At 43.3% G+C, this 21,093-nt stretch overlaps 2 protein-coding genes across 2 annotated transcripts in view; one reads left to right on the forward strand and one right to left on the reverse strand.

Moving 5' to 3' along the window:
* Positions 1–21,093, forward strand: part of tcf7l1b (transcription factor 7 like 1b) — a 611,697-nt gene that overhangs the window by 249,568 nt on the left and 341,036 nt on the right. The window lies entirely within an intron of this gene.
* slc25a37 (solute carrier family 25 member 37) lies at positions 994–19,844 on the reverse strand. Its single transcript, XM_048980158.1, has 4 exons — positions 19,549–19,844; positions 5,638–5,866; positions 5,483–5,539; positions 994–4,466 (listed from the first exon to the last, which is right to left on the reverse strand). Exons 1-4 carry the CDS (start codon positions 19,741–19,743, stop codon positions 3,970–3,972), a joined length of 978 nt encoding a protein of 325 aa, XP_048836115.1. The 5' UTR covers positions 19,744–19,844; the 3' UTR covers positions 994–3,969.

A 21,093-nucleotide genomic window follows, 5' to 3' on the forward strand; every position in this document is an offset into this window, starting at 1 on the left:
AAATATGCAAGTCGGCCGCCTATGATGCTGTCTTATGAGGTTAACACCCCCAAATTTGTAATCAGTAATAAATAGGCTATATTCGTAGTAGGATTTTTAAAATAACATCATATGGTGAATGATGTTACGGCGAATTTCAGATTTCATGGCAAATCTTTGGTTTCGTGTAGCTTGAACAGATACATTAAGGGTTGCCAACTTTAGTCAGCAGGCTGGAGTGAGATATCCAATTCGAGACAAGTCTCGCATATGCACTCGCATACGCGTTTACATGTATGTAAACGTTTTATTACCTTGTAAATAGTCGGTAGGGTTTGCAAACAACCCCGACGTTTTTGACGTAGCTAATTTCAGGTGGATAACGAACAGAGTTTGGTAATTCAGGTCCATAGTGGTCTGGACTTTTACTCTCTGGACCTGAATTACCCAACTGTGATAACGAAACATATGTTAGGGTGACCCTTATAACCTTGCAATATTGCATTGTTGGTCAAGTTGCGCGAGTTGGCAACCCTGTACACTATACCTTTTTTTGGGATGCTGTTAATCCTTCCCTTTTACCCTTCAGGACTTACCACACTTGATCATTTGTTTGATTGTACCTTACTTGCACCAACATATAGGGGCTACTTGTTGAATTATTTCCATCCAACTTCTATACCCACTTTATGTAGGGTTGCTGGGGTCCAGAGCTTGGAGCTTATCCCAGAAGATACTGACGCAAGGCCAGGAATAACCCCGGATAAGGCCGTATCCAATCGCAGCACACACACACCATGCACACCTATGGATAATATAGCAAATCCAACTCACCATAGCGTGTTTTTGGCCAAAGAGCAGCGTAATTAACCATAAGTGCGAAATTGCAAAAATCTAGCTAAATGAACACAAATATTGGTGTTTTTGGGGGATTTACAATACTTTAACGGTCTAATCAACATACATCTTCTATACGAAGTACTCAGACACAGTACGATAAAAAACAAACACAAGTTTGATTATTTGCATTTTATTAAACTCCAGTGTTACAAACCGTGGCAGCATTACCACAAATAGATGTTTCCATCTTTATATTTGAGAAACATGCTTGTACTCTAGATGGCACTGTATAGATAAAAAATAAGACCTTAACTTTTTCCTCTTATATTGTGCGCAAAAGAGCAGCAAAATACATTTTATATATATAGGCAAGTACAATTAGTGAATTAAATTCTGTTTAAAATCTATAAATTGTTCAAGTAGTGTTTTAAACGTACTACAATGAAACAAATTAGAGTAACAAAGGATGGGACTTGCCTCCGTTCCTCATGCGGCCATAACTAACTTGCCGACAGTATAATCGGGCCTCAAAAGCGCACAGGCACGAAGCAAATAAAAACAGATGAAAATACTATTTTCATAAATAGTACAAAGTCAGTTCTCATTGAGCCCATGGCCACTGCTTTTAAACATTCAATTATTTATACAAATTCTAAATAAGTTGAACCATATCTGAAAACTGTCCAACTTAATATCTTGCAAAACAAGTACTGTCTGACATACATTTACAACTGAAAATATTCAGTGTGTTAGGGCTCTACACTCAGTATCACATGTATTACAATGTGTCGACAAAAAAAAAAAAAAAGCATCACCTTATATATAGATACATTTTAATTATTTTTGCATAACACAGGTATAACGTTTCTGTTCTCCATGAGCGTCTGCAAACGAATCAGTGATGTCTGCGGTAATTGTTGGGAGTGATAGCTCTAAGACGCAGCACGCATGCCGATTCAAGCGCAAGAAGAGACACCGAACACCATGGAATGATAATCTGCCTGAGGCAGGCAACGGGCTTAACATCAGGCTAACTGGTGTTGTCCGCTTGCGCAGAGGGCAACTACGACCAGCTACTCCTTAATACATAGGCATCCATTGATCACTAGGCCTGGACTCAGTTCAAAGTTACAACCAACTTCTCTATCCCTCCGATTCTGCTGGCCATGTGACAGGAAAGAAAGCTACTGTTAATTTAATTAAAGCACAAAAGCTGGAGTTGGGGTAAAATGTTCGGTTAGAGGCTGCCGTCACCATGTTGTCGGACGGAAACCGCGACCCGCACGGTAAAATGAGCCAGCACTCAATGCTGCTGACACTTTTCCCAAGCAGGCAGACGCCTGTGACCGCGAGCCAGTGAGCGGCCGCATAGTGTAATGCATAAGGCTTTGGTCTCGAGACAAACAGTTCACGAGTATCCTGGTCATTTTCAGTAAAGCTATTGCATTTGTACGTTTTATTTATTTTTTTAAAATCACAAAACATTTCTTTGGAATATCAGAGGAGTGAGGGAAAAAGAGACAAAAAAAAAAAAAACTTCAGGTAAAGTCACTAGGAATCTTACCAAAATAACTGCAATGCTTGGGTAAGCATATAGGAAAACACAATTTATAAGGCAAACTGATTACTGTGGAATCCCATATGTAGAAGAATGAGGGACCTCCAGCTTCTGAGATGGGCGCTGGGACTCCATGCAGGGCAGCTCTTCACCTCTCAATGAAGTTGGTTCCCTCAGAGGCCTCTCCCAAGGTTCCCAGGCAGACAGGATTAGTCAGGCTACTTTCCCCACATATAAAATTACTGAAAAAGGAGCACTCTTAATATTCTACAACCTGCAAAATTTAACACCATGTTATTCACCACTCTAGTAAACATAGAATCCAGTCACTTGGATCCAAAGATACACACTTGGGAAGATCAAAGACCCTCCGCGTGGATTAAGCGGAGCCATGCCCTGGACCCCCAAAATGTTGGCGTGAGTGTAAAGCATCAGCGTTCTATTATCAATTAAACAGACACACTTGGACTGACCCCAACTTCCCAGAATTGTGCGTGATTTTGGGACTTAGCAAAACAGGGGGTCAGTTGGTGTAAAGCTTCCAAAATCTTATAGTATCAGTTCGCTTTATATTTTAAAAAAAGCGACACTCTTCTGCACATTCATCCCCAGGTTCCTCACAGTGTTGAGCACAACAAGGAAAAAAAAATAAATAAATACCAAGTTAAACAGGACCTCCCCCCTTTAATCTGGGAAATACATGGGCTGCAGTTAGGTAACAGCAGAGTCTGGAGCCCATAATAATTACCCCTTGAGCATATGATGGACTCCGGAGTTCTGGTCTGTGTCCTAACACAGCTCACGCAGAATTTAAAAACAGTCCGCCTCTTAAATCTACCCTGTAGCATCATTGTCTTGAAATATCTTAACTCTTAGCTGAACAATAATAAAAGTGAACATCACAGCAACTGCCTCCCTCACACACAAAACACAGTTCAAAAGGAAACATCTTTGCATTGACTGAACACAACCAGGTAGGTTATAGCTGAATTCAGTTTAACAAAAATAGAGAATTCCCCCACCACACATAGCAGAATGTATGGAGCGCGGAAAATCCAGTGGGGTGGGGGACTGTACAAACCACAGCCTCCAAAGTGCACCGGCTCCACCCCCCTTTCACAGATGTCCATGAAGCCACTCCTGAAAAGGGTCGCGGACAAAGTGACAGAGAGGCTGCAGACTGCAGGACAGAGGCACTTGTGAAAACATGGCCGACCCCCGTTGACTGTTCTTCAAGACTAGGGAATGTGCCAAAGTCATTTATGAATGCACAATTAAAATATTTCTAAAAAAAATAAAAAGCCCAGGGTTGACAGACCTTGCAGAGGTTTTGGACTGCAACTCGTGGAAAGTAAAATAATCCTGTGGGCTCTTGCTGAAACACTTTCATGAAGCCTCCCCCAGGGAAGTCTGTGTTCAGGGGGAGGGGCCGGCAGCCCTCAGACACACACAACTCTTCAGCTCGGTGTTTCTTTCTGGATCTTTTGCCAGTTAAGCAGAGCGCATTCGGTGACAGCGAGGTGTTCTCTGAATGGGCCAGCCACATTTCTGGGCTGGAGCAACACCCTCCCTGCCCCAAGAGCTTGGCCCGGCTACCGCTGGGTCAGAAAGTACTTGAAGAACTCGTAGACGGACCAGGCGATGGCCGTGGAGGGCATCTGATAGATGACACGGGCCTGCACACCCTTGAAGAAGGCGGGCAGGCCACCGAGGCGGTACACGGTCCTGAAGGCATTGGCCATGCCCGACAGGTGCCCGCGCATGCTCATGGAGCTCAGCACAGTGTCCTCCTGCGTGTTCAGCAGCGTCTTGCAGACATCCAGTGGCGTGGTAACCGCAGCCGACACAGCGCCCGCCGCTGCCCCTGACACGATGTGGCTGGCCGGCTGGTAGCACCGCTGCGGATTCAGCCGCTCCTGCATGAACTCGTAGGTGACGAAGTGCACGGCCTGGAAGGGCACATTCATGGCCAGCTGCGTGCTGTAGCTGCGGTAGAAGGCGGCCATGCCCTCAGCACGCTTCACCGAGCGCACGCAGTCCAACAGGCCCCGGTACGGCGAGTTGTACATTTGCATGCGCTGCTTCACCACTGAAATGTGAAAACATCACTGCATTTTCCATTGGCACAAATACTAGTACAGGGACATCTGAATGCTTATATTTTTCCCACCACATATCCCATCTTACTCTGCTTTCAGACACCGAGACACATCCACATACAGCAATCAGTCAAAAGTCTGGACATGCCAGGCTGCTTACTAAGGAGTGAGAGTGTTGCATCACATGACCTATCCCCCTGACCTAAACACAGCAGAAACGATTTAAAGGAGTTTGATCAGAGTGTGAAGGCAACACAGCCAACGAGTACTCAGCATAAATAAGTACACCCCATCAGACTTGTCATAAAACCTTTAGTTACCGTTCAGAATCAACATTTTCTATGGGATACTATACTACAAAATACTCCCACAAATGTAGGCCATTGATAGCAAACAAGATTTGTTCATTTACACACACAAAAAAAACTGATTTTCCTGCTTCATTCAAGCCCATGTTGCAAAAGAGTAGGAGTCTTAGGAGTAAACTTGAACTTGTAGCCTTCAGTTTGACTTAAGATCTGAACCACATGTCAGTCTAATTATTCATTTAAGATGTGTCCAGCAGACAGTTGACTATAAAAGAGCATTACTTAAAGAAAACCCCTTTCCATTTCACGCTGTCAGCATTGGCACCACATGGAAGAGAAATGTCACAAATGCTGAGAAAGGAAATCATTTCTTTGCATAAAAAAGGTGAGGGCTACAAGATCATCAGCAAAGCTTTACATATCAGTTAGAATACTGCAGCAAAAGTGATCCAAAAATTTAAGAAAGATGGAAAGGTAAGCATCTCAGAGACGACCAGACCCTCCAGTTTTCCTTCCTTAATGGAATACTGGACATAATCCACATGCCAAACAGAATATAAATGCAATAATACATATGAGCATGAAATGGCTAATTATGAATCGCTCTGTGATTTACTCTGGTGAACATAATGAAGAGTACATCGGTTATTAGGCTTTACTGAGGGGCAGAAGCTTCCCAGGGCCCAGTGCAGCTTTACCTTCTGCCGGGTTCATGACGGCGTCATGTAGAACAGTGGCCACACTGCCAGCGACCCCTGAGAGAACCAGAGAGACAGGTCACATGCACGCCTTTCAGAGGCCAATCAGGATCGGACTGTATAATGCACATGAGTGCGGACAGGGGGGGTCATACCATTGGCCAGGTGACTGTTGCCCCCATTCTGGATGACGTCGCTGAGGATGTGCTTGACCCTCTCGTAACAGGCAAAATAGAGGGCGTGGGCTGGGCCGGCACCCAGCATGGTGATGTTGAGGCCCCTGAAGGGCCTCAGCAGACCCTCGGTGCGGATGATGCGATGCAGGGCCTCGTAGACGCTCCGGTATTGGGCCTTGGGGTCCGGCTGGAGGCTTTGCATGCGCGTCTGGGGGGGGGGGGGGGGGGGGGGGGGTGTGGCAAGGGGTTAAAAAGAAACAAGGAAAAGATACGGTCATGAGGGGGGGAAGAACAGGGCCCCTAACACCTGCTTAACAAAAGCAGCTGGCCCCTAAATACCAAGAACAACGAAGAACCACACGCTAATGCTATATTCTCAGGAGCGCCAACCACACCCTCCACCTGCATCAGATCCAGAACAGGAACACAGGAAGAATGGCCACCTTCTTGCTCTCACATCTTCTCTAGCTCTTTATGCCATGACTTAAGCACAGAAAGGTCAGTTAAATCTCTTTTATAATTCCTCTAAGGAAACGCTAAGTGACCATTGTGCTGTCAGCTACAGGGCTCCGAGTATTATGGCACAGTCTCCCAACTAAAGTAACCTGAAGACCTGTTATTTAAGCTCAGGCTGCGGTAGCTTATTATCAATATTATTATTTAGGTAAATAACTCCCCACGCTGCCATACACCTCTGAATGTCTCATCTGTGTCAGGTCTGACCACCCCCCCCTCCCCCATATGTTACCCTCCTGTCCCCCAGGCCTGAGATGGAGAACACAAGCCCACTCCAACCACACGACACACACACATGCATCTGACTGGGTGGTTCCAACACAGGCACACGCCAATATGCTCTCCCGTCCATCTACGAAGATGCTGCTGTTTAATATGTGGTACTTGGAATGAGGCTCCCTGGAAAGACGCTATATTTCACTGAAAACAGGACACAATAAAATGCTAAACTATAAACAGTGGCTATAGAAAGCACTACTATACAAATTTCAATGTTTTAAGTGTCATTCTGCTGCGTACCATACATATACCTAACAGAATCTGAACACAGCATTAGCTCTGAAAGTAAAATGACTTGTAACATTTGACCAATGAGTCACCCACAGCAGCTAAAGTTCATACTGAAGTAGAACTAGCAGGAAAGCTTCAGTCAACCTACTCATAGTTTTAGAATCTGACCATTGACATTATAGTTGCATCGTTAACATTAAAATTAGTTACTAATTCATATCGGTGAGTCTTTACACTACTAATAAAAATGAAAGAACCTCTGATGGTATGACAGCCAATGACACAATCTAGGAACCTGTAGGCTTGAAGGCAGGGGATGATCATGCCAGGGTACTCTTTAAAAAAAGGCATTTTATAGAAATGGATAAAACAGTCTGGCTTTCAGAAACTGCGCTACAGTTTTTCGCCAACTGTTGCTTGCACACGACCATTAAAAACTCCAGTCAGTCAATCTGTTAGACACCCATTTCTCAATACTGTAAGCACATTTCCATTGTTTACACACAAACTTTAATATCTAGTAGCCACTTCCAAGCACATTAGTCATGGAGGAAATTAGCAACAATGGCAGCAAAAAAGTTAAACACTGCCCATTAAACACAATTGCAAATCAAGCACTGTGTTAAGCGCTTTGTGACCTACAGCTCAACACTTCCCACTGGCAAGAACAGAGAATATTACTACAAAAGCTAGAGGAAAAATGGGGATCAGAATAAGGAGGTAGACGAGGAACAGGAAGGTAAATAGGGCAAGATGACCCACATGTACTCTATTGTACGGGCACAATTTTGTTAATGAGATGCAAAAGGAGTGTTTGCTTTATTGTATCAACGGAGGATATTTTTTCCCCCCACATATTCATGAGAATAGTAATGTACTAAGAACTTGTGCAATATGTTACTGTAACTTGCAACCATGACTTGCATACTGACCTATGAGCAAAAAGCAAGGAGTGCTGTGATAGGAGAGTCTTCTATTTAAGATTCAAGTATGTAAACTGTGAAGAATGAGTTTCATTCACTGCTATATTGGGTGTACAATTTTGCATCGGTGCCATTGTGATCATGGTGTGCATGGTTTCGAGCACAAAGTAAAGAAAAAGACCCATTTTTGGATTTCTGATGATGTTTCCAGAAGTTTGTAAAAAATAAATAAATAAATAAATAAATAATAAAATATCAACTGGGACAGTTTCGGGAAAGAACCTCGGTGTTTGAAAAATGTGAATTTTAAAAGAATGTGTGAATTAGGGCTGGACAATACTGGGGGAAGGGGGTGACATGGCAATACTTACAGAGCAAAAAAAGAGCTGAAACTCTCACATTTGCTGCGAGTTAAGCGAACAGACAAAGCAGGGCTCACTCTGTGGAATCCAAAATACCTACAAAACACAAATGCCTTTTGGTGACCAGTCCTTGTTCGCTTTTCTCCTTCTCACTCATTTTCGGTAAATTTCTCAAACATGCCAGACTGTCTATGAATGAGTGAAACAGGAGTGTGAACTGGCTATGACTGGCTCGGTGAGCACTTGCAGATCTCATGCAAAAGCAGTGGTGATAAACTAGACACATATACTAGATTAACTTGAAGAGGAGCTTAATTAAAACCACAAATCTTCGTTTTTTTTTCCCCCTATGAATAAATAAAAAATGTTTTAGTATAACTTATTGAAGGTCTCAACCCAGCTGCCTATTGAAGTCTTTGTGATGTGACAATTGCGTATGTATAATGTGTGATGTTAATATTACCACACATCACACAGGCTTAGTGTGAATCATTAAAAACATTTATGCAGGGAAGGGAGGGGACAGTTGCTGTGAAGCCCAGAGGAGGAGGACACTGTCTGGAAGGAACAGCAGGCCTTGCCATCCCTGGACCACTGGACATTTTGGCTGGAAGTGAGGTAGATATTTTATTGTTGCGGAATGGGAAGGAAACCAGGGCAATATGCTGCTGGAGATGGATGAGCTCCACCACAAAGAGAGACTCCAACTGGCAAGAACAGTTTAGCACAGCATGCAGTAACAATAACCATCCTCGCACCCATGCCCTGCAGTAGAGACGGGCTGGGTGGAGAGAGCCTGGCTGTTCATCAAGATCAAGGAAAAAAAAAAGTCAGGAAAGTAAGGAAAGGCGGCCTGATCAGAGAGGCTGCTGCGTGTGTGTGTGTGGGGGAATTGTTAATGTACACTAAAGACTATTTAAATGAGGGGGAAAAAAACACTAATAAAACCGCTTTCACTCAGTGTGAGAAAATGATTCAGGGCAAAAGACAAAGGTGGTGATGAAACTCTGGACAGACACGAGGAGGATATGACGCCATTAGGAAGGAGATGGGTGATTATCTCCACGTCGGGGGTTCAGGTGATACAGAGGTGAGCAGCTAGACTGAAAATCACTGCAACACCGTAAAGCTCCAGCAAGTCGGCACAGACCAATAACTAACGCATCACAGCTTCAGGGCCCACAGACATGCAGTTAGGGTAAAGAACAGCAAACAATCGTAAGCTGCAAACGACTGTCGTGGTATTAAAGTGCTTATGGGGGATGAAAGAGTTACGACAGTATCTTCAGTAAGAAGGAGTGGAAGATGACAGCTTACAAAAACAGCTACTGTGCACTGGCTCTGATCTACACTGCGTTTAGAGATTGCTTATTCTTTATCCCTGTAATTTCACCTACCTTTCAGTTTCTGTCCTCATAAACTGCAGGGGGGGGGCTAGCAGAGGCTGAACATAGGACTCTCTCCTACATGTGCGGGAGGTACAATACTGCCACGGGAACTCAGTCAAGTTTTACTGACAACTTGGACAATATCTGCCATTTTACCAAGGCAACTTGTCTTGAGGTAACCACTGACAGCAGGCAAATATCCATCCATGTTCTGCTTATCCATGTTCTTGCCTGGACATGGCCTTGGGGAGGCAAGGATGGAGCCTATTTCAGACAGATCAGGGCTGGCAAGTTTCAGTGCTGACACTGGACAGAACACCGGATATATTGGATAAAAGTATTGATCAAATTTTCCGATGTAGAAATATGAAGACGCAAGCAAAAAGAAATTAATTGATGCACTGAAGCACAAAAATAATTCCAAATAAGTTTTGCTGTGCTACTTCTGTAGGCTGGTTCATACTTCTCCACAAGTGCAACACTCGTGTATCCACTCTGTATGTGTACACGGAAGCGCCCATTGTGTATTTTGCACAAGCACATAACGTGTTGTGTTTATATTTTTATTAGTAATATTAATTATTCTGGTATTCCCTGCACACATACCACAGCAGCGAGGTTTGTGCCCATTTCTCTATGTTTTACAAATTCACAGAACCAACTCACAGGGTTGCCAAGTTTGGTCAGCTGGCTGGCATGAGATTTTCAATGACACAAGTCTCCACTCACACACATGCATTTACATGCAACAGGATTACTACCTTTTAAATAGTCTGTAGGGTTTGCAAACTACCCCAATGCTTGTCAAAAAGATCCATGTTGGTATTTAACCTGGATGCTAGCATATCAATGATGCTCAGTGTCTCCAGACCTGCACATACAACGCTGCGCCGGAACGAATTTGGAGTGCAGGGGGTGTTTCTCCACGGAGGCACACAATGACGTCAAATGTGTCATAAACATTCAAGTGGAGACGTCCGCTAGTACGTGTAAGGAGAAGCATGAATCAGCCTTCTCTTTTCCTGCACTTCCGCATAACTTCTGTGTTAGTGCCAGTGCTTGTGGTAAACCAATTAGCCAGTTATCACTGTAAGCGCCTCCCCAGTAGTACAAAAAGTACATAGCTTGGAGTAAGGACCAAAAGGGGTTCCAGAACAGCGTCTGAGGAACTACAACTCGGCCAAGTTCTCGCAGTGTGAATGTAAAAAGTTTCAGGTTCCAGAAAAAAAAAAAGTTTTTTCCCTGGAAAAAGGAAAAAAAAATTTTTAAATCCTGCAGTATGAAAGAGAGAGAGTTCTTTTGCCATCTGCAAAGGGAACATGGGTTCTTGTGCATTATTGCCAGTCAGTGATCTGTGCGCAGTTAGGAAATGTGTATGTGGGGCTGGGGGGAGAGATCAACTTGTCCCCCAGCATGAGCAAGACAAATGGCAGGCCTCTCCATTTATACAAGGGGCAATAGAGAGACATTAGTTAAGGCTAACTATTTGTTTACATGGGTCTCCACCTGCAAAGAGGAAACATGCGCCCTCCAACGCTACCCACTGAGCCAGCGTGTTGCCCCCACATGCCTCAGAAAGCTCTTTTTGCTTTACATGTGTGCGGTGTCACTCTTAAGAGACCCTTTCTAGTGGAGTGCCTACTTAAGATTAGCCAATTAATTAAATGAAAAGGACAGAGCCAAACAGCCTTCAGTTTTCCTGTTCGGTGGGGCTTGGGACTGTCAAGCATCTCAGAAAGCTGTTACTTCAAAGCTGCCATTGATTAGCTGTATGCAGTGTGACGGTCCCTTACTCTCTAATAGCAGGTCACAGGTAATGGGACAGTAATATTTCTCAAAGATTTCAGGTTAGACAAGTTCCACACCCCGTGTTTCTTCTGGTAATGTAAGCACCTATCCAATTACTGTGACTACACTAATTTACACGGCTCACTCTCAACAGGGTCTGGATAGACAGAGCAAGGAGCCCTTTTTGAGGATGACCAGGCCTTGCTTAGAGAAGCCCCCTCCACTCTTATACTAACCATTTCAAACTTCCGTGCCAACCTTTGTTGTTGTTTTGACAATGTCCTCTGGATTTTATAGCTTTAAAACTTCAAGGACCTTCTTTTGATCCAAACCCCCGGAAACATCACTGCGAGTGGATGTTCAGCATCATGCGCTTAAAGAGGCTTTTTAGTTGCCATTCACAGGAGTATGAGTGCAGGTATACTAGAATTCCTTGGCCTTCGCATACACTTTCTTCCATTCCTATGAAACAGACACGTAGGTGGAGTCAGAATGCAGGGGCAGCCCTTACAGCTGCCACCCATGGAGGACAGTTCAGGGCTAAGTCAGGGCTTTTCTCAAATGCCCAATGACACTCTGCTAGCCACAGGATTCGAACTAGCAACATTCTGCCACATGCTGTCCTGAGACATGAAAGCAATTTATACAAGAGCCATGTTCTAGAAATGTGTACTTCATTTGTTTTTCTTTGAATAAAAGCTACTGTTTCATTGGGCTCACAGAACACTGACCTACATACTGCCTCTATAAACAGATGCAACAGACTAATTAAATCTTAATTTAGCTGAATGAGCCGACTGCTAATCTGTGTGTAAGTTGCCGAGTGCTGGAGCAAAAGCATCCATTCTAAGGGCGATGTCTAGGTGAATCTGGGTTGTCACTCTCACTGAGACTGCTGGGAATACAAAGGGCAGACTTGCTTGAACAAAGGGATGAGTGGAAAAGGGATCTCCCCTGTTTAGCCACTGTCTGTGGACTGCTGACACCCCTTTTGCTGCCCATAACCAAGACCAGGAGTTTTGCACCGAATGAGGGATTCAGCATAAAAGATGACTGGCTTACCAACTAGATCCCAAATGCCAAACTCACATTCATACAGTATGACCATTTGTCAAACCCTTACTGAAACCAGTTAACTAAACATACCCACTTCACCTTTTCTCAACAATATAAAACTAGAAGCATTATTCACGTATTCTACAAGATGCCAAACGTGCATTCAGGGAGATTTCAGGTTCTCTCTCAGCATGACCTCTGGGCAGAATTTGGCTTTGGGTGTGTTCAGTGCCGCACATGAATATCTGCACTTATGTTTTCAAGGTTATCTATTAAACCCTTCCTGCAGTTCAGTGTAAGGTATTTATGTGTATTCCAGGCACCTATGTAGGATGAAGAAATAACTAGCCCTTATACTTTGATCTTTGTGATATTTGAAGGAAGTATGCTATCCTCTCTTATCCAAGGAGGCTCCTTGGGTGCTTCAGCTTGAACTTCATTAGACTGGTTACTCCAAATAGTGTTCAGAGGACCCAGGTCTGTAACGGATTAATTCTCAGGGTCATACTCAGAAGATGCCCTAGAATCCAATTAATTTTTCAAGAACGAGAAATTATCATATGTTCAAAACGACTTTGTTGGGCTTAATACTGCGCCATAAATCTTACAGCCTACAAAAAATAGAAGCATAAAACAGCAAGTAAACTTTTGGAAAAAATTAAAACCAAGCAAACCAACGTGTATATGCCTTCATGAAAAAGCATGTTTTTGCACCTTCCATTCGTGAGCATCAGCACCTGGAACATGGCAGGTTGCATCACCGAAATGATTTTGGAAAAGCCATAGCTCACGATTTAAATCCGATGCGGAAATTAGAAACCCTGTTCGTTACACAATGGGAGTCAGTAGCCAGACGTCACATTGGCTGGTGCAGAGGCCCTCTGAGGCCATGGGATTGTAACCCAGCAATACCTGTTTGGTTTCACCTATCCCAAGCTCTTCTGTAGGGCGGTGCCACAACCCCCACAAACAAGGAGCAGTTAATGCAATGAGAGGTGGGACACACGGTGGCACAGTGCTGCCAATACAACGGTCCTCACTAAATCACAAGGTGCAATGAAGACAAGTTAACAGTTCACAGGACTCAGCTCTTCAACATTCCAAACAAACAGCAAACTGTTCAATAAATGAATAAAGAAACAGGAGGACGAGTTCTTTCAGGACAGGAACAAAGGGCCCTTTGTTTGGGCAGTGCTGCTGCTGCACATTGCGATTAGCCACGAAGAAAACGCACCTCCAGTCTTCAGTGGAACAGACAACCAAGATAGATCTTTAAAAGAGTCTGAAAGGGACGACTGCAAAATCCTTTACCAAAAAAATAAATAAAATCTGTGCATACAGGCCAATTCTCTTGGGCCTCCTGCAACACAACCCAGCTACTCTGAAAACGGTTCCAATACAACCTTCAATACACATTTACATTCGGCATCCATTAACATGTATGTTCTTTTCAAAGAAATTCAGGTCGTGCACCTGCCAAATTGCACGTCGTCCTTCTGTGATTCAAACCTGCAGACGTCACGTGACGTATTGGCTCCTTCGACAAACTGACCATGCACTTATAAAGCCGGTTTCAGTCCAGGAAACTTTGCTATTGTCTCATTAGAGGAATTGTCAATGAAGACCTACTCAGAAACTGGTAGTTATATTTCAATGCAACTTCAAGTTTACTGTTTGACTCCCAAGAAGCTATCTAGAGCTATTATTTTTTCCCTCTCCCCAGGAAGCTTTGCCTATCAGAACTTCTCAACTGGGCACAGATGGCTCTGCCCCTAGGGAAGCCTTTTCCACATTAGAAAAGGGGGACCACAAAAGGGGGACATACTCCACCCAACCAAGCGCCCAACCTGCAGAAGACTAAGCATCTCTTCCAACTCCATTGCTTACCATGGACAGCCCCATTGGATCTGATTACTAGGTTATCTAACCCATCCCTGCACCACAGCAGACATCACCTATTCTGTGGTATTATATGGAGGATGTGGGAAACTCAAACAATCCAAGCCAATCTTTTCAAATTCTCACGTGTCCTATTAAAAAAAGAAAGGGGGGTAAACTGATCTACATTTATAACATTAAAGCTTACCCACCCAGTACCGCAGGTCACAACTTGTTTGTTTTTTTTTTTATACTTAGTATGCTTTCTTATACTCACACCCCGACCCCAGAAAAGTTACACAATGAGAAGAGGCCTCCTCCGCACCACCCTCGGACCCCACAGCAGAGTTCCAGGGTGACTCACACCCGTTGGAGCTCCCGTACCAACACGCGAAAGCTGGCCCAAGGTAACCTATATAGGGTGTGCAGGAGGGCAGAAAGGCTGGAGAGGAACACATGGGAAAGGGGCCCAGAGATGCATCAAGCATGGCAACCATCACGGTGGACTCAGAAAGCCGTTAATGGCCGCACAAGTGCCCCATTAGCCACATAAAAGGGGAGCTGGCGCAGCGTGAGGGCATGGACACCTGGCAGCCCCAGTCAGCAAGTAGCTCGTGGGGGTGGGGATCGGAGGGTGGAGGAAACAGGCCACTAATCAGCCGCATGGGGGAAGGAACCAAGCAGCCTGCCTTTCATGTGCTGGGGGCTGATTGCTCAGCCACCAAGGTGAAAAGGACATACGCATGGGGCTGGTGGGCCCTGCAGATAAGGAGGAGCCCTGCAAGGCTTCTAACCAAAACCACAATGAATTTTCATAATCATCTTTAATTCAATGCTGCCATTCAATATCCACAGTGACATATGATCCACCATGATAACTAGCGCAAGAACTAATATAAATGAATAATAAACTGAGCATGGAAACGAGACAAATCAGAGTCCCTGCACCTGGCTTTGTGCATGTGTGTTTTATTTATTTATTTATTTTTATATATATATATATATATATATATATATATATATATATATATATATATATATATATATATATATATATATATATATATATATATATATATATATATATATATACACATATATACACATACACATACACATATACACACACACACACACACACACACACATAAACACACACACACACATAAACACACATATATATACATACACATATATACATATACACATACATATATACACACATACATATATATATATATATATATATATATATATATATATAAATATAAATAAATAAATAGACCCCTTCGTTCCACTCTGGAAACCGACATTCTGAATTGCATCACCTACAACTCTCACTTATAGGAAATAAGACCATAATTATCCTTTTCTGCCCTATTCCAAATCTTCCACGTTTGCTTAATGACTGAATTATCTTCTCTCCGGCTGCCACTGACTCACTAGCCGTTTCATAATTAGAATACTGAGCACACATTTTAGCAGACACCAAGAGGCACACATGGAAATCTCGTCTAGCCATCCTTCCCCTAAGCACTCTCTTACATAACATCCACAGTATATTTAATGAATCTTAAACTTAGAAAAGACTTGCGTCCTTTAAGACTTAATGATCAAATAAATCAAGGGAGAAAAAAAAGTTGTTTTTTTTTCACGTCAATGAAATATCACACACTAATGACTGCATGCAATATCTCATGTTAGTTACTAGGAAATGTTGCACACAATGGATGGTGAGAGTAGACAGGGAGAAGAAAGACTTGTATACCTCACTCTGGTGCTCCACACCCACATGAACTTGTGGCCTGTACTACGAAGCAGGGTTACTGGCTTATCGGGGTAACTTGTCGGATTTAAGGTAGTCTGGTCAAAATGTAAGTGAACGAATATGAAGTCCATTTAAACTGTGGTACCTTAAATCCGACAAGTTACCCCAATAAGCCAGTAACCCCGCTTCGTAGTACAGGCCACTGGTCTTGAGGTTACCAGTAGATTGCAAATACCAGAACCTCCCTACTTGGTAATCAGACATCTTAAAAATTACTCCAGTGAGAAGTCACTCTCTACATGCAGTACATTTTTTTATAGATTGTGGCCATTTCTTTTTCATGAAGACAATCCCAGATCAGCTTCATAAATAACCGAAAACCAGAAAATGATCTCACTCCCTTAACGTGGTAATAGTCAGTGGAAGCCAATAACATGTGACTTTTGTCAGTTTGATCATAAAACTGCTTTATTGGATAAGTACTAGAGGTGCACCAATCCGATATTCAAATCAGTATTGGCACCAATCCAGACCTATTAGACTGATTGGGAATCGGCCATATGCGAGTGATCCACGTCCGATACTTATTTCGTTTTCGTCAGTTTGTTAAAACATAGTTCCTATTTCTTGTTAAACTGATTTGCACAATCGCACAACAGCTCCTTCCCCTTTTAGATATGTTTTCCGTGGCATTCAAGCTGAATGCTGACGCTGCCTCTAGGTCTTTTTGCCACTCAGTGGGTGTGAGCGCAGTGTCCTCCACCTGCTGTGACGTCATGCACATACCCTTTGCAGTACGAGGAGCACAAGATTATAGGGTAATGAATGAAGTATTTTATGCATTTAACAACTAGTAGCACAGCAATATGCAAACACTGGAAAAGATGAAAGTAGCACTTAGTGGAAAATGCCCACTAAGAGAGCATGCAATTGTATGAGACAATGCGAGTAATATGGAGAAAGAAAAAAAAAACAAAAAAAAAAAAAACAATGGATGATTTGGGAGTCACTAGCTTGAGCTGTTTTGCACACTTGCAATAGCAGCCCCTGGTGTAAGTGATGCTGGTTCCAGTGGGAGAAAAACTGTGGGGCATTTTAAGCATTCGCCACCTGCAAGTGCCTCAAACACTTAAAACAAGATGCACAAATGAGGTGGAACAGTGCATTATGTATATCACCAGTAGCCTAATTAAAAGCTTTTATTTGTATTTAAATTTGTATTTACCAGTTTTAAGAAAAGTATAAATATTTATATTATACACATTTATTATATTGAAATATTAAAGTGAAACGAGCTATTGTATCAATCTGTATCGGTGTCAGCAGATGTGTATTAGAATCGGATCGGAACTGAAAAACAATCATACCGGCTTTATTGCTGGAGAACTGTACATTGCTGTTGACATCTGCTGCTGTCAGGCTGTTTACCGAACATCTCTCCTCAAAACCCAAAGAAAGGCTTAAACACACACACACACACACACACACACACATAGAATATTGCTGTATAATGGAGATAAAATGAAAGCAAGCAGGAAACTTAAGCACTGCACCCTACAGTGCTCTGTAGTTTGTCTCACAGGGAGAATAGGTGCCAGTCATTACAGGAACGGATGTGTCACCTGGAGGTTATAAGTTCCAGTTCAAAGTAAGAAAGTGCTTTAATTTTAAAATCTTCTTGTACAAAAATGGATAACATGTTACATGTCTGTAGCATGCATGCATTTCATAAGCAACCCAATGGGTCAATGCATCAATGATCATTATATTGGACAGTTAAAAATGCAACCGGTTTGCAAAACAGTGCTTATAAGGTGTCAGGAAATATCAGACAGTTACGCAACACAGTAATTCCTATTGTAGGGTGTCAATATGTATAGGGTTATCAGCAAGGTTGCAAAGGGGATGTTAAGATGGGGCATTTTAGAAATCTTCCACATTGGAAACTTCCCATGGGACCTAATGGGAATTAAAAGTTCATTTGGGATAATTTATACAGATTATATACGTTTGTACGATACAAACATTTTGTCACAAGCAGACATGCATGCAAACATCTCTAAAACAAATTTTTAGAAGTTGACTAAATTTAAGAGTAGAACTTTGATTCTTTCATCGAACAACAAAGATTAATATAGTAATTTAATTAATTCAAGTTCCCTGTTATAGACTAATCTGCAGTTTTGCAAATTTCCAGTTCATTCCCACTAATTGCGAATTTCCCAGATTTTTGTAACCCTGGTTATCAGGGACGCTTTTTAATTCTACCAAAAAGCACCATTTGTCCAAAATGCTGTTCTTTCACCACCTTCTTGTTTAACAATGTCAAAAGGCAGGGCATGCACAAGACAGTGAAGGAATTGCACTCTTCAATATATCAGCCAAGGAAATAAGCACTGCAATCCATGTACAACGCAGTTAGGATTTCATTTAATCTGACTGACATTTGAAGCAAATATGCTCAGCGAATGCTGAAATGGGCCAAAACAGCAGACTTTGGCAAGAAGGGAAGGGGGAAGCCTTCTGAGAAGGCGACAGAAGGGAGCCAAAGATGGGTCTGGCACAATCACAGGTCATTTAATTGTAACAGCTTAAAAAGTGCAGTGTGCTGGGACACTGAATGAATGACTGAATAAACGAATGAATGAATCAACAAGGAAGAGCAGGTCATGTGATGTAACATGAATTCGTTTCTCAAATTCTCGTTTAATTTAACTGCAGTTTTGACTATAAGAGGGAGAGAGCGAGATTAGCACCGCCAGTCAGTTTTTAAGTTGGTTAAGTGGACTTCAAAATCTTCATGATTCAAACAAGTGTCAGAAAAATTATGATTACGACGAGAAGAAGCACTTGTGTGTAGGCACAAAATGAAATCATGATTTTAAAATTAAATTAAATTGTGTTATCCCAGGAAACAGGGACAACCACAATGGTGTCGGTGATATGAGAAGAGGCGGACGGAAGGCACACCTCCTTACAGTGGAAATGGAAAAGGCAGCGGCCGAAGTGCATGCAGGGACCTCGGCCGTATCCCCCCGAGGTACGGTCATCACTATGCTAACCGAAAGGACATAACAGGGGACAGCAGGGGGTGGTGCGAGAAAAGGTCGTAAAATGACCACAGCGAGCTTGGTTAAATAAGCTTCCTGGGAGTAGGTCCATATAAACCAGTAAAGCCCTAAGACTCCATTCACGCAAAGCTTACGAATTTGGTTACGCTACCCGTGTGGTTTTTCAGAACGGTTGTCATAACTTAAGTTAATACAAGTCAAGGAGTAGGAGGAGCATCGGCTGTGCTCGATCTCACTTAGCCGGAAACTTCAGCTGTACCCGCGGCGGTCTCCCAGAACTTTGGTGCTAAACTCTGCCGACTTTTTTTTTTTTTACGGGCGGAAAGGAGCCGGACGAGCAGCAATAAACGCCGCCCAGCGGGTTACTATACTGCCAGGGCGTCAGGCACACGTGCGGGGCGGATACGCGCTGAATGCCCCAAGTTCGGCGAGCTAAACTGCTAGCCAAGTTTACTCCTCCCCCACCGGTTAGCTCGGGTACGGGTTAACCTGCCCGGCTAATTAGCGAAGCAAAGGTCACTAACTTTGCACGCCACTGAACGCACGTGAGATAAGTAATAGTAAAGCGTTCCCCTAACTAGCTAACTATCTTAACTAACCGACTTGCCTAACTAGCCTACATAGCTTTACCTTGACAGAGTCCACAGGGTACATCACGGTGTGCTCCAATATCCCAGCCACCGCTCCCGCTGTCATCTGCGTACTCAGGGAAGCCGTGGGCGGCAAGCTCTCGTAGGCATCCGTCTCCAGCGACTCGCCGTCGTGACTCTGGCTGCTTTCCGACATCTCGAGAGGTGTTACGACCGGTTCGACGCGCAGCTCCATGCGGGACACGGGAGGTGAAGGATGTTAATTCTCCTTCTACTGGGTCGGTGACGACGCCAGGAACACCATCATCACTATGCCGAAACGCCGTGGTGACATAATCATACTTAGCAACACCCCCTCCAAGAGGTCCAATGAAAATCCGAAGAGAGTAAAATAAAGATAGGATTGGCAGTGGAGTTGGCCAATCGTATGTTAGGAAATGTGGTTTGACAAGCGAACCAAAAACGTCAAACTTTCCCGGACTTTATTTCCACAGATAATACTAGTGTCGGTCGAGACATTAGTTAATATACATTTTCAGTGTTTGTTTAAGGTACATTTTGTATTTTGACAGTTTAAATAATTTTTAAAACGTTCACGCGGTGATTCAGATAACTATGCAAAAGCCATGCAATCCAGTAATTGTTATCCTTGCTTAACATCCATCCATCCATCCATCCATTTTCCAAACCGCTTATCCTACTGGGTCGCGGGGGGTCCGGAGCCTATCCCGGAAGCAATGGGCACGAGGCTGGGAACAACCCAGGATGGGGGGCCAACCCATCGCAGGGCACACTCACATACCATTCACTCACACATGCACACCTATGGGCAATTTAGCATGTCCAATCAGCCTCAGCATGTTTTTGGACTGTGGGGGGAAACCGGAGTACCCAGAGGAAACCCCACGACGACATGGGGAGAACATGCAAACTCCACACACATGTGACCCATGCGGAGACTCAAACCTGGGACCCGGAGGTGTGAGGCAACAGTGCTAACCACTGCACCACCATGCAACCCCCAGTATTTTGTTTATATATCCCTTAATTTTCAACCACATATTCTGGTTCATCCGAACCCTATGCCAGGCATTGTAGAGCGCAAGGCTGCCAGTCTATTACAGAACACAGGCAACATGAAACCTAACTGCATGCCTTTGGACTGCAGGGGGGAAGCCCACACAACTCAGTGAGAACATTTCTACTCTCACAGCACAGGATTTGAACCCCCAAACTCCAAGGTGGACAGTGGCAGTGCTAATAAAAGAACCATCAGATTGAAAATAGTCAAATGAGTGGGGGGGGTGGGGGGTAGATTATTAAACTACGGCTCATATTAATAATAATATAATACGGTCATACTGCAGTCTTCAAATAAGGATTTGTTTGAGTAAAATTGCTGTGGACAAAAGGGACATGGATATGTAGCAGTGTGTGAAGCAGTTGCATGTCTAAAGTATTTTATCAGTTCTTGTCATTCATTTTTGTTTACTAGAAGTATAATGTGTGTTAGGCATCCATGTTAAAATCCATCCATCCATCTTCCAACCACTTTTCCTAATCAGGGTCAAAGACTCCAATTTAC

This window comes from Brienomyrus brachyistius, chromosome 2 (genome assembly GCF_023856365.1).
Source record: "Brienomyrus brachyistius isolate T26 chromosome 2, BBRACH_0.4, whole genome shotgun sequence".
NCBI classification, from domain to species: Eukaryota; Metazoa; Chordata; class Actinopteri; order Osteoglossiformes; family Mormyridae; genus Brienomyrus; species Brienomyrus brachyistius.

What these genes read in the sequence shown, in the direction of transcription:
- slc25a37 (XM_048980158.1), bottom strand. Translation starts at nt 19,743, where the DNA reads ATGGAGCTGCGCGTCGAACCGGTCGTAACACCTCTCGAGATGTCGGAA. An exon ending in CAACAGTCACCTGGCCAATG is followed by an intron (nt 5,540 to 5,637) that starts GTATGACCCCCC and finishes TGGTTCTCTCAG; the next exon opens with GGGTCGCTGGCAGTGTGGCC. An exon ending in CGTCATGAACCCGGCAGAAG is followed by an intron (nt 4,467 to 5,482) that starts GTAAAGCTGCAC and finishes TTCACATTTCAG; the next exon opens with TGGTGAAGCAGCGCATGCAA.